The 23,877-nt window shown below is 31.8% G+C and overlaps 1 protein-coding gene, 1 long non-coding RNA gene, 1 other non-coding gene and 1 pseudogene across 3 annotated transcripts; 2 read left to right on the top strand and 2 right to left on the bottom strand.

Moving 5' to 3' along the window:
• The first annotated feature begins 2,110 nt into the window (after positions 1–2,110).
• On the top strand, positions 2,111–3,446 carry LOC145011692 (uncharacterized). The gene is made up of 2 exons (XR_013664228.1): positions 2,111–2,973; positions 3,097–3,446. It is a non-coding gene; the product is annotated as an uncharacterized LOC145011692 (long non-coding RNA).
• Positions 3,447–5,680: 2,234 nt separating this feature from the next.
• Positions 5,681–5,783, bottom strand: LOC145013762 (U6 spliceosomal RNA). The gene has a single exon (XR_013665281.1). It is a non-coding gene; the product is annotated as a U6 spliceosomal RNA (small nuclear RNA).
• Positions 5,784–11,657: 5,874 nt separating this feature from the next.
• LOC145010400 (uncharacterized) lies at positions 11,658–14,215 on the top strand (annotated as a pseudogene).
• Positions 14,216–17,618: 3,403 nt separating this feature from the next.
• On the bottom strand, positions 17,619–18,072 carry LOC145011927 (uncharacterized). The gene has a single exon (XM_078970671.1). It carries the CDS (start codon positions 17,946–17,948, stop codon positions 17,742–17,744), a length of 207 nt encoding a protein of 68 aa, XP_078826797.1. The 5' UTR covers positions 17,949–18,072; the 3' UTR covers positions 17,619–17,741.
• Positions 18,073–23,877: the final 5,805 nt, after the last annotated feature.

The raw sequence follows: 23,877 nt of genomic DNA on the forward strand, positions 1-23,877 counted from the left end.
GAATATATATATATATATATATATATATATATATATATATATATATATATATATATATATATATATATATATATATAAATCAATTATGGAATCAATATGTAACGACTTTATTGTAGGTTTTGTTTTTTTAGTGTGCAACCTACTAAAATAAAACCATTTTTTAAACCTACAAAATATATATATATATATATATATATATATATATATATATATATATATATATATATATATATATTGTAGGTTTAAAAAATGGTTTTATTTTAGTAGGTTGCACACTAAAAAAAACAAAACCTACAATAAAGTCGTTACATATTGATTCCATAATAGTTCTTTTCTAAATTATATTTTATCAATATTTATCTACAATTTATAAAATAAATTAAATATCAAATTTAAAACAGTATAAATAAAATAAATTAAATATCAAATTTAAAACAGTATAAATAAAATCAATCAATTGTTTCAAGTTGTTGAAAAAAAAATGGTTCAAATTGTTTATAAAAAATGCTATGTATGGAAAAATTCATGAAACCATCTATGATAAAATTCAAACATTCATAAGTAATAAACACAAAAATACTATGCATTATTATATTTTTTAAAACATATGAGTCACTTGAACAAGATTATTTGTTATTGTTTGCTAATCTATTGCGTAGTTAAAAATGGTTTCTTGATTAGAAAAATTGGTATGGTGCCAATTGAATAAGATTATGTCATTTTTTTAACAACTAAATTTTATTCAAATAACATATAATAACAAGTTAGAAAGAAAAAAAAAATATTAAACATTACAAATCAAGGGGTATTGTAACCACATAGTCCAACTAATTAGTTCTAACATTCCTAACAGAAAAACAGTCAAATGAATGAAAAACAATACTTTCAAAAATACTATTCCTCTTCAGCTTAAACGATTAGAACACTATGTTATTATGGTGATTCCAAAATATCCAAATAGTAGTGAAAACGATCACCTCCAAAATCTTCGTTTTCATAGTGCTCGTGCTAACTGTATCAACCCAAGACAAGAGCTCAGCCATACTAATCAAACGAGGAAATGGAATATCAAGCCATTTTTCAATTTGTAACCATATCTGAGCTTTCGCAAAACCGAAACACATGATTTGTGTATTTTTTTTTCTTTAAATCACAAGACGTGTATAACAAGGAAGGAATGTGAATACATTTCCCCCACAAGTTCATCTTGATAAGGATTATATTCAATAAAATACGCTCAGGAAGAAGACAAGCAAGCATTAATCCATCCAACCCATTTTTTATCCAAACCCACAAACTCCAAAATCTTCAAAACATACTCCCATGTAACCGAATCATACACCTTTTCTAAATCCATGTTAAAGATCATCAACTTTTTCTTTTTTCAATTATTCCAATCTATCACTTCATTTACTACAAGAGGGACATCCAAAATTTGGCCACCTTTTAAAAAAGAAGATTGTTTCATGCTAACAACACTATCCGATCCCTTTGTCATTCGATTAGCTAATAGTTTTGCAATAATTTTGTACTACACTCATATTAAGCTAATTGGTCTATAATCTTTAAAAAATGTAAGACTATTTTTTTTCGGGATCAGGGTAATAAAAGATGAGTTGCATTCAGAATTAATGAAATTATTATCATAAAATTCTTCGATAAAATTCCAAACATCAGTTTTTAATAGCTCCCATAATGCGCTTGATAAACCGCAAAGTAAAGCAATCCTGGACCTTGAGCCCGATCACTAGCACACGACCAAACCACCTCTTTGACTTTCTCCAAAGTGAACCTCGGGAAGGAATAACATATGATTATGTGGAGTAAATTACACGATTCATCCCTCGATCAAGTGTCAAATTACGCGTTTAGTTTCTATTTTCAAAAATTAACTCGGACAATCCCTGTAATTTTTTTTCTCACTCGGATAGTCCCTGATGAACATAAAATGACTATTTTACCCTTTCTATTTTATTTTTCATATAATTTTTTATTTATTTGTTATTAACAATTTAAAAGAAAAATAAAAAATAAAGAAAAACAAAAATTGGGCCCACCACCACAAACACTTATCTCCTACCCTAACCCCACTCACACCCACATCCTTCAGTTATCTTCTCCAATTCATAGTCTACCTCCGACAACCGAAAAATACCACCGGACCACCGCACAACATCGTCGGACCACCGCATACCACCATCAACCACCACCACATTTTCTCTCAAAAAACCGTCAACGAGGATGACACGATACACACACACACACACAGAGAGAGAGAGAGAGAGAGAGAGTTGTCATTGCTAGCTGTTCGCAAATCTACACTCCATGTGGGGGTTTTCGGAGGTGGCTTCGTCTTCTCTACCTGAAAGAAATGTCCCCACCCTCATAAGTCGTCTCTCTCATGTCAAGAACGTCACTGGAAACCATCGTTGGAAAAGAAAAAGAAGATCTTAAGGAAGTTCCCCTGAAAGCAGTCACCATCGTCCTTCTCTTTACCCCCATTCATTGTCTCCCCCTTTCTTTCTTCTCTCATCTATGCGAACCCGTTAGAAACCGCCATTGTCTCTACAAGAAACCACCACCATATACTTCTGAAACCGCCACCATATATCTGGATTACATTAAGAGCCCTAACTTCGAGATTTTCTAGCAAACTCATTTCAGAAATCAAGTTTCTCAACACTCTTAACTTCCCGATTTAGATTCAAGATTTCTAGATTTGAAGTTTCATTCCCCAACTTCTTTGATTTTCCTTCATCCCCAACTTCTTTACAGATTTGGTGTTAATTTTGGTTTCGGATTTTTGGTTGTTTTGGTTTCAGATTTTAAAAAATTGTTGTTGATTTCATTTGGGTTTGAGTTTTAGATTCTGGTTTTAGTATCACGCTTCAAATTATGGTTCTAAATTCAGATTAAGGGGGTACAAGAGTTGTCGGTGGTGACTGCAGGAGGATGCGGTGGTGGTTTCTGGAGGTACCAGTTTGATTTTGCAATTTTCTTCTACTCGATTTCTTCAAGAACCTCTTGAAGTGTTGTATTTTGATTTCGATTGAGTAAAAAAAAAAACTATTGATTTTGGTTTGGGTTTGGATACAGGTTTCAAGATAGTGAAGATGGAGGAAACAAGAAGGTGGGTAGGTGGCGGTGGTGGTGGAAGAGGAAGGAGAGGGGATGGTGGATTATTTCTTTAATTATTTTTATTAAATTGTACAACAAATGATAAGTAAAATAGAAATAAAATAGAAAAGGGTAAAATAATCATTTTATGTTCGTCAGGGACTATCCGAGTGAGAAAAAAATATTACAGGGATGGTCCGAGTTAATTTTTGAAAATAAAGACTAAACGTGCAATTTAACACTTGGTTGAGGGACGAATCTTGTAATTTACTATATATTATGTGGTTGTTTGATTAATGAAATTAATAACATCAATCAATTTAAACTAACATCGGCAACACAAGAATTCCCCTTTTCCTAGACTTATTTTATATTAATAACATAGTTTTATGAATTTTGTCTCTTTATTAAGATGTGTTTACATTTTGAATATATATATATATATATATATATATATATATATATATATATATATATATATATTTGAACCGGCAAATTTTTATTAAAACACCCAACCTAGCAAAACACCCAACCTAGCAAGATGCTAGGGAGGGGGATGGAACATTTTACAGTTTACATGTTTTGATTTTCCATCTTTATACACATTTAAACGGGTTTACACACCAGTCCATCCAACGAAATGTGCACTTAATTCTCCTATGTTTGACCCATGTGAAGACTGTCGATTTGACCATATTAGCCACCACAGCAGGTGAAGATCGAGTTTTCTTGAAGGTCTAGTCGCATCGTGCCTTCCATAAGAGCCATGCTGTCCCATAGCAAATAGCAATTAGCGTCCTCCGTTTTTTATGACATGTTCCCCATTTGGAAGTGAATTCCACCAGGTCTTTTATATGTGTGAAATGCAAGTCAGGAATCTCACACCACCGAATTATCCATTCCCAAACCATCATAGCTTTTGGACAACGAAGGATGACATGGTCGGTGTCTTCAGGTTCTAATCCACACCAGGTGCATGTGGGGGATGGAAGTTGAATGCAACGTTTGATTAGGGCTGTAGCAGTAGGCAGCCGATCTAGAACTGCCCTCCACATAAAGCAACTCACCTTTATTGGAATGCCATGTATCCAATCTATCACTGCCTCATCACTACTTTCATTCCTTCAGTCAATTTGTGATCTGAGTGACCTCACCTGGAATGTACCATCATGGGAGAGATTACAAATCCATTTATCTCGCCTGGATAATGGGTGATGGACTTCGGCCCGAGCAATGGTCGCCTCAAGTTGGCTTCTTTCATCAGGTGAGGTAGGGCTTGATTTCCAGTTCCAAACCAGACCATCAGTGGTTATTCTATCAGAGACTTTGCATTTCTTGTGCCTTTCCAATTTATAGTGCTCCGGAAAGGAATCTTTCAGTGTTGCGACAAAATTAAAAAAATTAAAAAAAAATTGACATTTGAAGGCTTGAAGCATTTAAAGAATAAATTGGTTTTAATTCAAATTAAACTGGTTTAATCACAATTTTTAATTTGAGAATGATATTTTAGTAATATCATATGGAATTTTAAGTTTTAGATTAGTTTTGAATATTAAATTGGTTTAACAGTGATTAAAATATTAGTTTGGATAAAGATTTGAATTTTATAGTTTTTGACGGAGGTATATGTCGTTTTAATATTGGGATAATGACTTAGGAGGGTAATAAGGTTTCCAGTTTGTCCGTAATAGGTCACTAAGGTTTTTTTTGTGCGTATTAAACCAATATGGTTGTTATTACCGTTTAGAAATAGTCCTTTTACCGGTTTTAACGGGTAAAAAGGACTATTTCTAAACTGTAATAACAACCATATTGGTCTAATACGCACAAAAAAACCTTAGTGACCTAATACGGACAAACTGAAAACCTTATTACCCTTCTAAGTCATTAACCCTAATTATTTAGAAAACATGCTTACTAATCAATGTGACTGATTTGTTTGACTGAAAATAGTTGCTTCCACTTATACTTATCTCACAACCCTTCTAGAATTTCTAAGTCCAGAAACTCATATGATTGATGATCTTCATTACATAAATATGCAACATTTAATCAATAACTTCTTTTTTGTCATTTAAATGTTTACATGAACACATCCATATGTACAAAAACAAAATCTCACTTTGATACATCCCATCAATGTCTACATTTGATAACGAATGGAAATGTAAAACCAACAGGGACTTGTATAGGATGTCTATTATCAATTATTTTATAAAAAGCAAAACCACAACCTGAACTAAGAAACTGAAGTTGCAAAATGAATAAAAAATTAGCACATAAACAAATACATACATACTATATACAACACATAAACGGAAGTTTATAAAGCATGAAACTTAAAGTAAAAAACTTAAAGGATACTTTATAGAAAGAAAGATCACCCTTACTTGCCACAAATGGTTGAAGACATCAACAAGAAGATCAATCTGACCATAGAATCCACATGTTGTCTGATCATGACTTCAGTAGATGAACTACTGAAACGTAAGAATTGCAATTGAACTCTATTAGCATTTGAAAAGGGAATTAGGGTTCCAGAGAAAACGACGAAGGGTTAAAAAAATTTTTGGACCATTTCTTGATTTGTGTATGTCATCCTTGCACAGGGGCCATGCTAATCTTCTCTGTATCGTTCCAATTTTATCGGATGTACCAAAATGGACGACTATAGATAAAGAGCTTCGTCATATAGAGGAGTAGCAGGTTATATGGGACGATGCGAGTTCTAAACGAAGTAGTTTACTGTTGATGGTCATGTATCCTCAATGTCTTTAAAATTAGGGTTAATGACTTAGGAGGGTAATAAGATTTCCAGTTTGTCCGTATTAGATCACTAAAGTTTTTTTGTGCGTATTAGACCAATATGATTGTTATTACTGTTTAGAAATAGTCATTTTTACCCGTTAAAATCGGTAAAACGACTATTTATAAACGGTAATAACAACCATATTGGTCTAATACGCACAAAAAAAAAACCTTAGTGACCTAATACGGACAAACTAAAAACTTTATTATCCTCTTAAGTCATTATCCCTTTAATATTTTTTCAAGGGCATAAAAATAATAATTAAAGTTTGTAAAGATATGAATTTCTTTTTCCTTTTTTATTTTACTAGGAATGTGTTTGCATATTTGAAAAGACATAAATTCATGTCCGCTGCAAGAAGATGACGCGATATTTTTAGGTTTTTGGTGTTCTAAAAAACAAAAAGTCTGTTTGAAGAAATTTATATGCATTCTATACCACGCGGCCAAAAGAGATCAAGAAACTTTTCTTGAAAAAAACAAACATAAACATCACCTGTGATTTTTTTTTTTTTCTAATTTTTATTGTTGTAAGTATTTACCGGATAATAAGCAACAAGTACAAGGTTTAATTTAACATTAGTACATATTTAACGGCTAAATCAAATTAAGATAATATATATATATATATATATATATATATATATATATATATATATATATATATATATATATATATATATATATATATATATAGAGAGAGAGAGAGAGAGTCAAGATCAAATAAGAAGGAAGTTTTTGATAAAAAGGTAAGAAGTTTTTTTTCTACATATTTTTTTCGCGAACAAACAAAATGAATCATGAGATGATTCATTTGAAAGATGATTCACAAGAAAAAATTCTCAAAAAAACATCTCGATGATTCATTTATATAATGATTTTGTTGTTATTCATTAAAATTGTCATAAAAGTGGATTTTTTCTTAATTTATTTAAAAATGAATCATATAGATGTTTTTTTGAGAATTTTTTCTTGTGAATCATCTTACAAATGGATCATCTAGTGATTCATTTTTTTTGTTCGTCAAAAAAATATGTAAAAAAAAAACTTCTTACCTTCCTACCAAAAAAAATTTCTTACCGGATCTATATATATATATATATATATATATATATATATATATATATATATATATATATATATATATATATATATATATATATATGTTCAGGTTTATTTGAGACCATTCTAATTTTGTGAGACCGTGAAACCAAATCTAAAAATAATTTTAAAATGCAAAATAAATGGAAAAAAAAAAAAAAAATTTAATATTATTTTCGGAACTTGAATTAACTAAAAAAATTTTTTTTTTTAAATTTAAAAAAATCCCGTTTTTTTTTTTTTTGAAAAATACGTGAGATATTCTAATAGAATATTACACTGACATATTCTAAAAAATAATTTTAAAATGCAAAATAAATAGAAAAATCTAAAAATTCTTTTTTTAAATATTATTTTCGGAACTTGAATTAACTAAAAAAATAAAAATAAATAAAAAAAGAATCTTTTTTTTTTTTTTTTTTGAAAAATACGTGATATATTCTAATAGAATATTACACTGTACATATTCTAAAAAATAATTTTTAAATGCAAAATAAATAGAAAAATCCAAAAATTCTTTTTGTAAATATTATTTTCGGAACTTGAATTAACTAAAAAATAAAAAATAATAATAAAAAAATAAAAAAATACGTCTCACGGTCTCACAAAATTAGGTCGTCTCACATGAACTTAACCATATATATATATATATATATATATATATATATATATATATATATATATATATATATAAGGGTAATTATGGAAATTGATTTCAAAAGTAGCATTACGCTACATGAAGTAGCCTTAGATTTGAAGCGTTTTCTTTAAAGTAAAACCTAAACGCTCGTACTGCCAAACGAAATTTTTTGTTTAAACTAAAGCGTTTTGTCAAAAGCTAAAAGCTAGAAGCTCTTAAACGCTTTCAAAAGCTCCGTGCCGAACGCGTCCATAGGCTATCCTATGAAAATAAAGAGTCAAACCTTAAACCCTATTATTATTATTATTATCATTATTATTATTATTATTATTATTATTGTTTTAAGAATGACAATTTTTATTATTATTATTATTATTATTGTTGTTATTATTATTATTATTATTATTATTAGAGAAAATGACAAAAATAGCCAATTATACTAATTACATTACAAAAATAGCCAAAAAAATCGAAATTGCAAAAATAGCCCTCAATTTCGCAGATGGACATGCCCCATCTGCGAAATGACCATTCCATCTGTGAATGTACAAGCTGCTAAAGCACAATTGTGCTTTAGCAGCTTGTACATTCGCAAGTGATTTTTTTTTCTGTATATATTTGGAAAATGTAGGGTAAAATTGCAGATGGAATAACCCCATCTGCGATTTACTCTCATTCAATCTACGAAATTGTTTTTTTTTCGTTTGACTATGAAATCAATTGGTTTGACTACGAAATCATGTTGTTATATAAAAAGTTTTGTAGAAAATTATCAGTTTGGTTGTTATTTGTTTAGGAAGTTTCTCTAAAATTTGCTCTAAAAAATGATTGAATATTTGGTTTGTCTTGTAACCGGTGGGAGATGGCAAGTTAATGGAACTAATCTGGAATACGTATGTCCACAGGGAGGTATTTCTGAATTTGCTTTGATATTTTCTGAGTATATTAGTTATAGTGATTTTGTATCTTTGGTAAGAAGCAAAATTGGTTTGTTAGAAAAATATAGAATTAGTCTTCGTTTCCACCATCCTGAATTAAATTGTTATATAGCTATAGTTGAAGACATGAATGTTAGAATGTTGATAAATGTAATCAAATGTAGTGGAGGAAGGGCTGTGAAAGTGTTTGTGGTGGTTGATGAAGTTGAGGAGGTTAATGGGGGTGGTGAAACTGGAAATCAGCTTGTTGGTAATTTATGCAATTATAAAGGGAGCAACGATCCGATAGGTACTTTCAATACTCCTAGTGTACCTCAGTTTCACAGTGTTGCTGAAAATGTTAATGTTAGTTATTCACATATTCACTATGTGGATCCCTGAGAATTACAAGTCTGTTGGTGATGATGATGTTGGTATATATCTTAATGATGTGGATGGTCGTTGTGATGATGTTGCCGAACAACAAGTTAAAGTTATGAATAGGCATGTGGTAGATAAAACTAAAAAGAAAAAAAATTCAAGTCAAAAAAATGAAAAAAAAATCATGTTTACGGGCATTATGTTGATGTTGGTGATGTACGTTTAGATATAACCGAGCTACAAAGTAATTTCGATAGAGATGAGTTGGGTGATGAAGTTAAAGCTAAGTTTCCCGATAACCTTTTTAACGGTATGCCCCATTTACCAGCATCCCCAGTTGATATTAATGAAGATATCCCAACACAGATGGTAGACATGAATCTTCAAAAGATTCAATGTGAGAGTATATTTAAGAACAAAGAACTTTTAAAGCGGTGTATTGGTAAAAATGTCTTCGAGAAGGTTTCCAGACGAGGACAAGTAGATCCACCAAATCAAGGTATGAAGTTGTGTGTGTTTCAAAAAATTGTTCTTGGTTACTAAGAGCAAAAGCAATTAAAAATTCTGATAGACTTTTCCAAGTGAATAAATTTGTTGATGTACACACATGTTCTTCAACATTTTTGCAACCTAATCACCGTCAAGCAAACAAATATGTTTTGGGTGAATATGTTGTTGATGTTTTGGTTGAAGACTATAGTAGAGTTTATCGGGGAAAAGATATTGTTAATGATATGAATGCTCAATTGAATATCAATATCTCATACCATCAGGCTTGGCGTGCGAAGCAATATGCATTGTTGTCGTTAAGGGGTACGAAAGAGGATTCTTTTACCAGACTTCCGGCGTATTGTCACAACTTAGTCAAACATAATCTGGGTGCTGTCACACACATTAAAACAGATGCTGATGATCGCTTTGAGTTTTTGTACGTCGCACTCGGTTGCTCGGTTAATATTATAATATTATATTAATTTTTTAACATTTATTTTGGTGTATTTGAATAGATATACAATGTATTGTAGGTACGTGCTTTTGTTAATTTTTGTAAACCGACCCTAGTAGTAGATGGAGCTCACATTTAAAGGGCGAGTTCAAAGGTACCATGTTACTTGCAGTTACTAAGGACGGACAAAACCAAATATTACCGGTTGCATATGGTATATGCAAAAATGAGTGTACCGATTCTTGGACATGGTTTTTTCAAAAACTACGTGATTGCATAGGAAATATGCAGGAGCTTACAATTATATCTGATAGGTCTCCATCTATTGCAACATCCGTTGCCAACATTTTTCCTCACGCCCATCATGGAATATGTAGTGTCCATTTGTATTTCAACATAGTATCTAGATTCGGCAAGAGTAAGACGGTTAAAGGAATTTTTTGGGAGGCGTGTAGGGCGTACACAGTTGATGCTTTTGATGATGCCATGGATGTTATAAAAAGACAAAAGAACCAGTATGGGAGTACTTAAAAAGTATAAATCTAGAAACTTGGTCAAGGGCACATTTTAAAGAGAACCGATACAATCTTATGTCGTCCAACACTGTGGAGTCTATAAATGCATTATCTAGACACGCACGTAAGGTGCCAATACTTATGTTGATCTATTTTTTTTCGTGCTACAATGCAACAATGGTGGTTTCAAAGACGTAACTTTGCAGGTATTAAGTAAATTTTTAATATTAATGTTTTATTAATTTTGATGTTATTGATCTTAACTTCTTCATTTTAGCTATTTTTTAGCAGAAGCAACAACAATACTTACCCTTTGGGCGGATGAAATTGTAAAAGAAAACAAGAAAACTTTTAGTAAATGGGATGTTCGCATGATCTCAAATACGAAATGCGAGGTCAAAAAGGGAGCACAAAATGTGATTGTTGATTTCCAACATATGACGTGTACATGTAGGCATTGGCAACTTGATGGGATACCTTGTGTTCATGTCATAAGATGTTTAACAGTGAACAATTACCAAGACTGCTTGAGGTATGCATTAAATGCTTACTTTACCGAAACACCGAGGAAAACATATGAGCATGGCCGGCTTAGCCCAAGTGCAACATGTGCATAGGAACAGGGCCCAAATTTGTGAGGGGCCCAATTTTTTTTTTAGTATATACTATTTGCATGGCAGCCCAATAATTTGGGAGAAAACCATGGAACAAAACAAAGGCATGAATGTATGAAACAGAAGCCGGCAGCGTAATTTAGTCATCAGTTTCGTTTGTTCACAAAAAAAAAAAAAGTGATCACCAAAGGTTGACAACTAGACAGCAACTCAACGATTCAGCAAGGGTAAACGTCTAGACGAACAGGTAATATACTAAGATTTATGAGAAATTGATTTATGAGAAATTGAGAATTGAGAAATTAAGGATTATTAGCCAATCAGGTAGGATTATCAAGTTTATAGTTGTCAATTGCATACTTGAATGATTCATATTTTCATAGATTATCTATTTAATTGAATATTGAATGAATTTAATATTTTATTATCGGTTTGTCTACTATGGAAATCAGTATAATAGAATAGTGAATGAATATATTAGTTTATACTTTATAAGATTCATAGAAATAAGTTTAGTAGTTTAAATTATAAGTTTATGTTTATTGTAAATTTTTTTATCAAATTATGTTTATTGTAATTTCTTGAATGTTAAAAGTTGAAAATAATGAACTTGTAGTGATGAAGTCTAAACAACCATCCGGTTATCAAAAACGTAAAAAGAGAAAACTAGATGAAGAAAAGAGAAAGGTTGGCGTCGGTGCTCTAGATAAGTTTATCCATAGACAACATGTTGAAGAGCACATTGAAGAGCATGTTGAAGAGCACATTGAAGAGCATGTTGAGGAGCACATTGAAGATCAAGAGCATGTAGAAGTAGAAGAGACAGAAAAGCATGAGCCTGTTAAAGAGATTGTTGATATATATGATCCAGGAAGGTGGGAAAAACTTAATTCTGATGAGATTAAAATTTTGGTTGAAAAAGGTCCTAAAAGAGATAATAGTATTATGTATGGTCCCTATGATAAATTTGGTAGACGATTTTCTGCAGCTTTATATACAAGAACTTTATCAAATTTGGAGAAGTGTGATAGAGAATGGTTAGTATATTCGAAAGAGCTAGATAGGGTATTTTGTTTTTGTTGTAAAGTGTTTAGAAAAAGGGATTTCGAAAGGTAAATTGGATGGTGAAGGTTATGCAGATTGGCACCATGTTACCACTAGGGTTAAAGAACACGAAATTTCATTGGATCATCTTACAAATAGGAATAAGTGGTTTGACATGCGTAAAAGATTGAACTTGAACGAAACAATTGATAAAGTTCAACATGAGCAGTTCAAGAAAGAAAGAGATTACTGGAAACAAGTGCTTTTAAGAATTATTGCAGTTGTGAAGTTTCTTGCTAAACATAATTTAGCATTTCACGGATCCAATGAAAAGTTGTATAAAAAAGGTAACTATAAATTGTATTTTATTTGTTCCAGTTCCACCAACAATCTTTTTTTTTTTTAATTATGATGACCGATTCCACTTCTTATTTGTTAATTGTATTTAACAGGTAATGGAAATTTTTTGGGTGTCATTGAAATGTTGGAAGAGTTTGACCCGGTTATCAAAGAGCATGTGCGACGCATCACAAGTGAAGGACTTCATGTGCATTATCTTGGCCACCTAATCCAAAACGAACTAATATCTTTGCTAGCTGAAGAAATTAAAAAAGAACTTATCAAGAAGATAAAGGAAGCAAAGTACTACTCAATCATACTTGATTGTACTCCCGATTCAAGTCACCAAGAACAGATGACTATAATACTAAGGTATTTAAAGTTATCATATAATTCTGTTACTATCGAGGAATCTTTTTTAGGTTTTTTGAATGTTGATGATACCTCCGAAAAAGGATTATTTGATATTACACTTGAGGAGTTAAAGTCTCTTGGTCTTCAAATTGATGATATGCGTGGTCAAGGCTATGATAATGGAGCAAACATGAAAAGAAAACACCAAGGAGTGCAAAAGAGATTTTTAGATATAAATCCTAGAGCATTTTACACTCCTTGTGGTTGCCATTCTCTTAATCTAACATTATGTGATATGGCTAACAAGTGTGTTAAAGGAAAGAACTTTTTTGGATTCATCCAACGTATTTATACTATCTTTGAAAATTCTACTAAGAGGTGGGAAATTTTGAAAGATAATGTTAAAGCTTGGAGTCTTAAGTTATTATGTCAAACTCGTTGGGAAAGTCGAGTTGAGATTGTAAAAGCTATTAAACTGCAACTTGTGGATGTACGGGAAGCTTTACTTCAAGTTGGAGAAAAAGATAATGATGCTGCAATTGCAAGTGAAGCAACTTCACTAGCAGAAAAAGAACTTAGTGACTTTGAATTTTTGGTATCAACTGTTGTTTGGTATGAAGTACTAAACCGTGTGAATATTGTGAGTAAGAAGTTACAATCAAAGGATATGCATCTTGATAATGCCATTACAGAAATAAACAAATTGATTGGGTACTTCAAGGATTATAGAGAGACTGGTTTTTCAAAAGCGATTGTTGAAGCTAAGGAGATTGCTATTGAAATGGGTATTGATCCAATATTTCCACAAAATCGTTTGATTGAAAGGAAAAAAAAGGTTTGATGAGAGTTCAAGTAGCGGAGAAGTTTCATTTACACCTGAAGAGAATTTCAGAGTCAATTATTTCTTATACATTGTTGATCAAGCTATTTCTTCTCTTGAGACAAGATTTGAACAATTCAAAGAGTATGATAAAGTATTTGGTTTTTTAGTTCCACATAATTTGAGGGGAATTGAAGATAAAGATCTTAAGTTATATTGTTATCGTCTTGAAAAAGCACTCAAGTTTGAAGAAAGATCAGATATTGATGCCGAGGAGCTTTATACGGAGTTGAAATTATTTGAGACATTGGAAACCAATGAATTTAGCAACCCTATAGATGTTTTGAAGTTTTTGAAAGAACTTGATTATTTCCCAAATGCAAGCATTGCATATAGAATATTGTTGACTATTCTAGTAACGGTCGCATCTGCAGAAAGAAGTTTTTCCAAATTGAAATTTGTGAAATCTTACTTACGCTCCACAATGACCCAAGAAAGACTTAGCGGTTTGGCGATGATATCTATCGAGAACGAAATCTTAGAGAGTATAGACTACGAAGAGTTGATCAACCAATTTGCAATCAAGAATGCTAGGAGAGCTTCAAGGATCGTCGGTTAGCTGTTAGGATATGTTATTAGTCATTAGAATACTATGATTTTGCTATATTTATTGCTATAAGGTTTATCGTCATTTTAATAAAAAAAATTAGTTTACATAATTTAATTCCTTAAATTGTTACACGTTAAGGTCTAAGGGCCTTTTTTATCCGTTTCGTCCTGGGCATTTGAATCCTCAGAACCGGCCCTGCATATGAGGAATCAATAAACCCTCTGCCAAAGCCATCCGAATGGGAGATCCCCGATGATATGATGATTGTTAAGCCACCAATAATGGATAAACGTCAACCAGGCAGGCCAAGAAACACAGACCGGATTCCATCCCAAGGCGAGGGTCCAATTATAAAAGAGTGTTCTACATGTGGTCAAATAGGACACACGATAAATAATTGTACTGGAAGGGTGTCCGGTAGTGGAGCACGTCACATAATTTCTACTGCAGAAATGGCATTTAATATTGGTGGTTCAGCGAGTTGCTCACAAACCTATAATTTTGATTTTGATATAAAACAACATTGAAATGAAGAGTAATGACGAGTTGTTAACTTATTATGTATTGTAATATTTTTATTAAATCTTACAACACATTGCTATGCTTTCATATTTTAGTTTAGTTTGTTGATTATAACAATTAATGAAGCCTTTATATTGTAAAATATAGTTTACAGATTTTTTTTTTAACAATTACAACTTGTTATTTAAAAAAAAACAACAAACGGTCCTTTTGCAACCTAATCTGTATTATGATAATATTACAACAATTTTGTAACTAATTTTGAAACTCAGGGAACTGAAATGGATACTTCTCTTTCTCCATTGTTATATAGTCATCCCTAATTCTCATTTTGTCTTCCAAACGATCCTTTTTTACCATAATGTGTATCAACCGCCCGAGCCTTTTAAGTTCACAATTGCTTTCATATTGATAAAACTAAAATCATCCTGCAAAAAAAAACACAAAAACAAATTAGAGAACTAAAAAATATTTTGTTTTTAAAATATATGATTATGAACTGCAATAAGTACATAAACAATAATAATTTTAGTAATGCAAATACAAATTCTTAATTAATAATTTATATATTTACGATAAAAAAACAATAACATACATATATATAAACTATTTTCCAAGTTATACAACAAATATATTTACAATAAAAAACAATATCATACATAATTATATAAAATTTTATTAAACAAATTTTCAACTTAAACGACAAATATATAAACAATTTTTATCTTTCTAATTATATAAACTAACATTTTATAACCATATAAACAAACAATTTTTCAAATAAAACGACAACCAAATTAACAATTTTGCAAGTTATACGACAAATATATACAAATTTTCAACTTATACAACAAATACAAACAATTTCTAACAATATATATACAACAAATTTTCAACTTATACAAATGTTATACTTATACGACAAATATATATACAAACGACTATTTTGCACATACTGTAATTTAATTATTTTTCACTTTATATAAACAATTATACGATAAGAATATACAAGTTTTCAAGTTATACACTAACTAAACAAACAACAAAAATAACAAATTGTAAACATTATTCTAACAATTTATTTAGCTAATAATTTAAAAAAAAAATAAGCATATTCTAAATTTAAACCACCAAATGCACAATCTACGCAGTCTCTATTTGTACATTCAAACAACCACTAACAAAATAGCATTTAAAGTTCAAGTATACTAAAGAAATATTAAAACTATCAAACACAACAAAATTACCCTTTCACAAACTTTATAATTTTTATTTTTTTACACTAAATAATACAATAAATGATAAAATAATAAAGAGTTAAAACATTAAAAGAGTTAAAATCTAACCATATTTGCGGGATTGTTGACATAATCCTCCATTTTCTTCAAAAACTAGCCAAAATCGCGAAAATAGCCCACAGATAGAGAGAGTTTTTGTGTAGAGAAGGGTGAAAAATTGAGGGAAAAAAACGTTTATATAGTGAAAAAAGGGGATTTCGCGCAGATGGGATAGGGATTTCGTAGATGGACCACTCCATCTGCGAATATACAAGCTGCTAAAGCACAGTTGTGCTTTAGCAGCTTGTACATTCGCAGATGGAATGGTCATTTCGCAGATGGGGCATGTCCATCTGCGAAATTGATAGCTATTTTTGCAATTTCGATTTTTTAGTTATTTTTGTAATGTAATTAGTATAATTGGCTATATTTTTCATTTTCTCTTATTATTATTATTATTATTATTATTATTATTATTATTATTATTATTTTAAGAATTATAATTTTTTGTGTGGGATCAAGAGCATACCCACATTATTTGAATTTTAAGTCCATAACCAACATTATTTTTATTTTTATTATTTTAAAATTTGTATATTGCACATTATAAAGTTTAGAGGTGAGCATGGTGCGGTTTTCAGATCAAACCAAACCACAAACCGCATGGTGCGGTTTTTGTATTCTTAAAAACGTTGGGTGCGGTTTTGCAATGGTTCGGTTTTTTGGTTTTTAAATGCGGTTTCAGTTTGTATCGGTGCGGTTTCGGTTTTAAACCGTGTTAAGAATTTGGTGCAGTTTTTTTTATGTTTTTTGGTGTGGTTTTTTAAAATTGTAAGAACTAAAAACCATGTGCATGTAAGCTTGTATTGTATTGTTTTTTTAAAACCATTCATTTTCAGTTCAAAAGAAAATTATATAATCAAAAATTGTAAGTCGCTTAAAATACAACTTGTCACTACTCTCACAAACTAATTAATAATTGAAGGTTTATTGATTTTGACTTAATTTGTTACAAGCTTATTACATGTAATCGATTAGTACGAGTTTGACTAACAATAGAACATTTCTTTTGCACCCCTTATAGTCTTACACAAACACAAAATAAACATATAATAAATATATTATCGTTTATAAGTATTTTAATAGCAGGTATATAATATACATTGATTGATTTATTACTATACACGCTTGCAGTGTGGTTCGGTTTTGGTGGACCGGTTTTTAGGATAGAAACTACACCGCACCGTTGACCTTCGGTTTTTACAAAAATTAAATCCACACCATTGGTTTTTGCATCGGTTTCGGTTTTTCGGTTGTTATTTATTGCGGTTTTGTCGATTTTACTTTAATCGGTTCGGTTTTTGCTCACCCCTAATAAAGTTACACATTAATTGTTGGGAAGAAGGAATCAATATCTTAATTTTTCAATACTATTTTTTTTTTAAATTACCGATCATTATTTTAAATTTAACAAACTTCATTTTAATCTTATATTGGATATCGAATGATTCATAAACAACAAACACCACCATTCTAGCAGAAGCCAAAAAAAAAAAAAAAAAAAAAAAAAAACTTATTTAGAATTCATCAATGCCGAATACGATTCTAAACAGTGAAGAAAAGAATAATTTCAACAAATACGTTATATAAACTTCAAGAGATATTAGATAAAGAAGCTTCGATCTCAACAAATAATCGATTTCTTCAGTAATTAAATTCTAGCACTAATCAATCGATCACTGGTAAGTTTTAAGAATGGCTCCACAGAAAGTACACATAATAGCTTTCCACGATTTCCAGTAGAACGGAACATAGCAGAACCTGGTGGCGGTCTTCATATCTGCGACGCTAGCTCCGCCGCCGCACCTTGAACAAAGCCCCGCCGCAGGCTTGCAGCGCCTCACTTGTCGAGTTTGGTCCACCAAAAAGCAGAAGCACACCATTTGCTAAATTGAATGGATCTCCGGTGAAATGTCGAGAGTGAGGCTTCCGACGCCGGTGACAGTGGAGAGATGGAAGGATTTTGGAAGTAGTTGGGAGTTTGAATATGTGGTGAAGAAGATTGCTTGTGATGTTGGGTATATATAGACAGGGATTAGAGGTCGACAAATATAAATATGTGGGCGCCTTCGTAATTCTGTTTGTGCAATAGTTTAAGCATGGCGTATAACTCATGGGTAGGTCACAAAAATCCAAAATATTGGTACTTCTTTACTTTTTTTTTTTTTTTTTTTTTTTTTTTTTTTAAAAATAAGAAAACGTTAGAAAAAATAAATATTGTTACTTCTTTAATCTAGGTTGAATTTGCTTGACTGATTTCGTTGGTATATGCCTCCTATCTTTAGCAATTTTTTGTAAGCTGTTAGAGCTTCTTGTTTTAGCGTGTTTTGTTTTGTTCAAATCATAACTTTTTGTTGTTCAAAAGAAATTATGTTTTATTTTACAACGTTAAATTTTGATTTAGATGTTCTTTGTTTTTCTAAAGCAAAAATTCATGAAGTTTGTAGACTATATCTGCAACCCTCTGCAGTAGAAAATGTAGACCAAACAGTTGCAGACTGTAATAAGAAGCGTATTTGTTTTTTTTAACATTTACATACTGCTGCAGATATTAAAAAATTAAAATAAATTGATTTTATAAACTGAAAATAATTTTTTAATACCAAAATTTTAATAATGTATGATATTTTGGCAATAATTTATGATATTTCAACAAAAAAAATAATGATAATTGAACAAAAAAAATAAATATATTTTAACAAAAATTAATGATATTTCATCAAGAAATTATCATTATTCAATATAAAAAACGAAAAAAAAAATTCAACATGAAAAAAAAATTGAAAGAGGTTGGAAGATGCAATACAAGTTCTGCGCCAAACAGAACACACAGATGTTTTTACTCTGAGAGCTTCTAAAAAACAAACAAATGCGAGATGAAAAGTATTGCGTGTGTGTTGCGTCGCGCAGAAATAAGATGACTGAAGAAGTTTTTTTTCCAAAAGATAAACAGCACCTTGGGGTTGCTTTAAACAAGTTTGAATAAAATTTATATATGTTTATTTTTTGAATTTTTATGCATTTTGAAAGCTTTATATATGATAAATATAATATAAAGTTATATTGTTGTAATAATAATCTAAATCTAGAAAAGCTTTGTATATAACTTAGGAGATTTATATGAATATAAATAGGTCATTGTACTTTTTTAACCGAAGATACTATAAAACCAAATAATACCATCTAAGCATAAGACCATATTCTTAACCATAGATTATATTTCATATGTAAGGATACGATGGTAACTAAACTTTGTTTCATATCATAACTGAACAATCACATCAATATTAAATCAAAATCCTGAAAAATAAGATGTGGTTTGTCGAAGGTGAACACATCGCTAGACTAAGATTTTCTATGAAATTGAATAAATCGATTATTCTCTCGAATTAAACATAAACGAACAAAGAAGCATAAGCATATTAACATTTGTTCATAAATGAGCATGAGCTTTAGAAAACCTGAAGAATGAACATAAACATGAGCAGATTAACAAATGTTCATAAATGAAATTGGATAAATGATCATATGTGCATTAATGAAGATGTGTTTCAAAATTAGATAAATAAACATATGTTTATACTAAAATGGAAAGGGATATTCTTTATGTAACACCTGGTTTAGGTGATGTTCTAATTTCGAGATGTCGAGTTGGAATTTGATAAAGTGATGGTTGTGGGCTTCAAAGGAATATGGTTTAGACCCTTTCGGATATTGGTAATGTTGGATTAAGTGGTTAAAGCCATCGATTTGTGCCTTGAAGCAAAGGGTGAACTTGGGAAGGTGATATCTCGGGCTTCTTGCATGAATTAAGGATTCTAGTTCAATATGTTTTTAGTCAAGAGTAACTAGATAAGAATGTGGGGCTGGTCGATACCTTTCCGTGCATATAAAGAACATTGAAAAAAAAGTTGAAAAGAAGAAGTTATGGTTGTTTAAAGTTGAATTGGAAGTTTGGGGTTTTTCTTGCTAAGTGTGGATCGAGTTTCTAATAGGCTACGCATGGCATAATCGCGGAAGATCAAAACCCTAATTTTTCGGTTTTGTGCCTTATTTAAGGGCTCTAACTATTGGGAAACCCTCCCATGATCAGCCTCCATCACCTAAGATTACTCCTTGAAAAACCCTAACCTCCTCTTACTTGTTTTGATCATTTGGCATCAATTATGAGCCTATTTCTCCATTAGAAGGTGGAACCTTGAAGAACAAGGTGGTGGCAAAGTGTATAGAAGAAGAGTTCAAGTATAGATCTAGCAAGGTTACTTCATTCCTAAACCATTATGAGTAAAAAGTTTCAAACTTGCTCTTTGGTTTTATAGATCTTGTTAATTCTCATAATTGTCACTTTTTTGTCCCTTAAGCACGTGTTTTAGGAGTTGAGGCAACTCCAACACCTTTTGAGCTATATGGAACACTCTTGGGACTTGTTGGACTTGGAAAGTTGTGCTTTGATGCTTGTTTATTAAGCCATTGGTGTGGTGTTAGCATTTTCGGTTATTTTAGTTCATAAAGTTTCGATCTTGCTTGATACGAGTGCCTTAATGGGTAAAGTTGGAAATTTTATCCATTAAGACACTGTAGAGGTCAATATTTGAAAGTTTGAAGGGTTGACTTTTTGTATTAAGAACTTAATGGAAATGTTTGACATCAAGCATTACACACGAAATAATCTAATTACACATGGTGCAGAGTTGTTACGCATGACGTAATCTGGTTGAATGTTGACTCTTGGCTTTTTGACCGTTAACTTTGACCAAGTTCGACTTTAGGTCAAATGCAGTAGTTTGAGTAGTATATTGAGGCGTTGGTCCATGTTTGTTGTATAGGTAACCTGTAGATCCAGTATTTTGGAGCAGTGATTATTTTAGCTATCTTCTAGACTTTGAGGTGAGTTTTCTCACTGTACTCATTGGTCGAAGGCACCAATATCGGCCCATTCGTTTTTGAGCTTTTCCGGCCTAGTTGTTGGAAAAATTTTAGAAAAATCATTTTAAGTCGAAATTGGATCCGTAAATTCTGGAAGTTTGGAAATTTTGTGTACTTTGTTCATAATTTTTCTAATAATTTTTAATGGCTTCTAACAAGTGTGAAATTGCTCACCTTCACAGGCTAGTCCGAAATTATTTCAAATCTGATAGGCAGTTTTGTAAAATTCGCCAAAATTGTAGAAAAATCGTATGAAAACGTGAGGGTAGTCATTTTAAAGGTATAAATCTGAAATTTATCAATGTACAATTTTTTTGAAAAATACTTCCATTAAGAGGGTCAAAACAGTTCGAGATTGGGCTAAAACTTTCTTGTCAAAAGCTGATTTTTTAGTATAAGTTATAGATCTTTGAGCACAACACTCATTTTTGTTATTTTAAGTGTATAATTCTCAGATCTACAAGTTTATATGTAATATATGTGATAAAACATACTTTTCTCAAGGTTCTTATGAAGATCCAAGTGATAAACTTCAAGTTCTTAACATATTTTTAGATTAATGAAGTAATCAACACATAATCACCAAATAATTCATGGAAAATACACATAGTCATGCATATAGACATAGATCTACACAGCAACTTGTATTCTCCCCCAAAATCATATGAAAACCGAAAACAAGGGGTATGAACTCACCTTTGTTTTGATGTTTCGGTTTTGAAGAAGAGATGAAGAGATTTTTGGTCCTAGCAACCTTTCTTGAGTAGATCTTGAACTTAGATGGTTCTAAGAACATGGTCCACAAACTATGGGTGTAAGAGGAGATTTTTTTGAAGAGATCAAAAAGTTATATCATAGATCTAAGTGAGAACTTACCAAAGATGATGATCTAGATGAAGATCCTCTTGAAACTACACACCAAAACTCGAAAATTTAGAGGAAGGAGGATAAGTTCTTGAGAGGTTTTTAGAGGTGTTTGAAAGGAAAAATGGAGGTGTGTGGTGGGGAATTTTGGCCTAGGGTATAAGAAGAGGGAAAAAGAGAAGAGATGGAGGTGATGTTTGCATGGATACCCACCATGCAAACATGAGGTGTCAAGGCTACACAATTCCTTCATTTCTCTTTTTTTTTTGTCTAATAATTTCTTTGGGAGAGAGAATTGGGCTATAAGGAATGAAAATGAATTGGTTTGGGCTCCTTTTTCTTGGCTTGCTCGAATTCATTAAGTGTAATAATATTTTTCGGCTCATTGGGCTCTTAAGTTGATTCACGGCCGAACATGGTAAAAAGGAATGAGTTTATGGCCCATTAAGATTAATTAAGTCGTTTATGGACCAACAAGACCCATTAGGGTTAGGATGAATCATTCTAGACCCAAATGGCCCAAAATGTTATAAATTTATGAATTAAGTCCAATAAGAGAGTCCTAGTCCATAAAGAACTTGAACCGGAATTTCTAGGATTTCCAATCCTTATTTGAACACATGAGATGTATTTGAATGAGCATAGAGCATGATATTCACTTAGATTACATGTCTTTCGATTTTTGAATGGTTACACGAGAATAGAATTTCCTAGCAAAAATGCTAGGTGTGACACAAAATGGTGCATAAAAATGCACCTAACAGTCCTTACCTTCCCTTATCAATATTATTGAGCTCTTATCTTGGGTGGATGTAGTTTATTTTCTATAATGAAAACAAAAGCCTTGGAGGTGATAGTATGGATGGTCATTCAAGGTTTCAGAATAACATCGTTTTCCAATCACATAACTTCCCGAAAGTTGCCATTTTTTAAAAAATTGTAATTGTCTGTCTTAATTGGTTTTTGAATAGGAATCATAAACTTGATATTAGTTGGACTTTATGGTTACAAACCTGCTCCTAAAAATTATTATGTAATTGGTTCTCTTCTCTAGCTCCTTGCTTGTTTGTTCATCGATGAAGTTTAGGTGTTCTGAATGGACATAAACATAACAAATGTTTATTGTAACATCCCGAGTCCAGGAGTGCAAGTTCGGGGTTCAAAGTGTAAATTTGAAGGGAAAATCGGCGAGTCCATGGGTGGACTCGCCGAGTAGGGTCGCGACTCAGGTCGCGTGTTAAGTGGCCAACTCAGCGATTCCAAAACTGGACTCGGAGAGTAGGCGCTGTGCGAAGAAAACCCTAATTTCAGGGAATGAGCCCTATATAAAGGACATTATACCCTCTCCCCAGCCTCCTTACCTTCCCTTGAAGTCCAGAAAACCGTAGAAACGTGATTGTGAAGGATTTGAGTGCATTTGAGCCTTGGAGAAGAAAGTTGGAGGAAGATCTTGGAGAGTTAGGAGGTTTGGAGCAAGGGGATTTGCTTAGATTCAGATTCCTTGCTGATTGGGGGCTTCTCTTTGAGGTATTATCTCATTTTGGGCTGCTATTCATGTAGATTCATCATTTTTGGGTTGTATGGAAAGTTTGGCTTGTGGTATTTAGAGTTTGAAGGTTAGATCTGAGGTTGCTACCTCAGATCTGGAATGGAGAAGGTCTAGAGTGCATTAAAGTCCCTGTTATTGAGTGTTTGGTGAAGCCATCTTGTCCCAAACCCTAACCCTAGAGTGTAAAATGCCTAAATCTCTTTGGATTCACGTAAAGTTTGGCACTTTACGTGATGGAAGGGTTGTAGAAGGGTAGATCTACGTTTTGGATCGATTGCATGGCCTGGAAGGCTTCTGTATGGGTTAAGAACAAGTGGTACTCGGCGAGTTGGTTGAAGATAGCCTTGGACTCTACGAGTCTGTTCTTGGACTCGGCGAGTCTAGTCTTGAGGTCTTAGCCATTCCTGGTTAAGCTAAGAATCGGTGAGTTAAGGGATGACTCAGTGAGTTGAAATGGGTCCTTTCAGTATTGG

Source organism: Lactuca saligna, chromosome 8 (genome assembly GCF_052625555.1).
Source record: "Lactuca saligna cultivar CGN05327 chromosome 8, ASM5262555v1, whole genome shotgun sequence".
Classification (NCBI taxonomy): domain Eukaryota; kingdom Viridiplantae; phylum Streptophyta; class Magnoliopsida; order Asterales; family Asteraceae; genus Lactuca; species Lactuca saligna.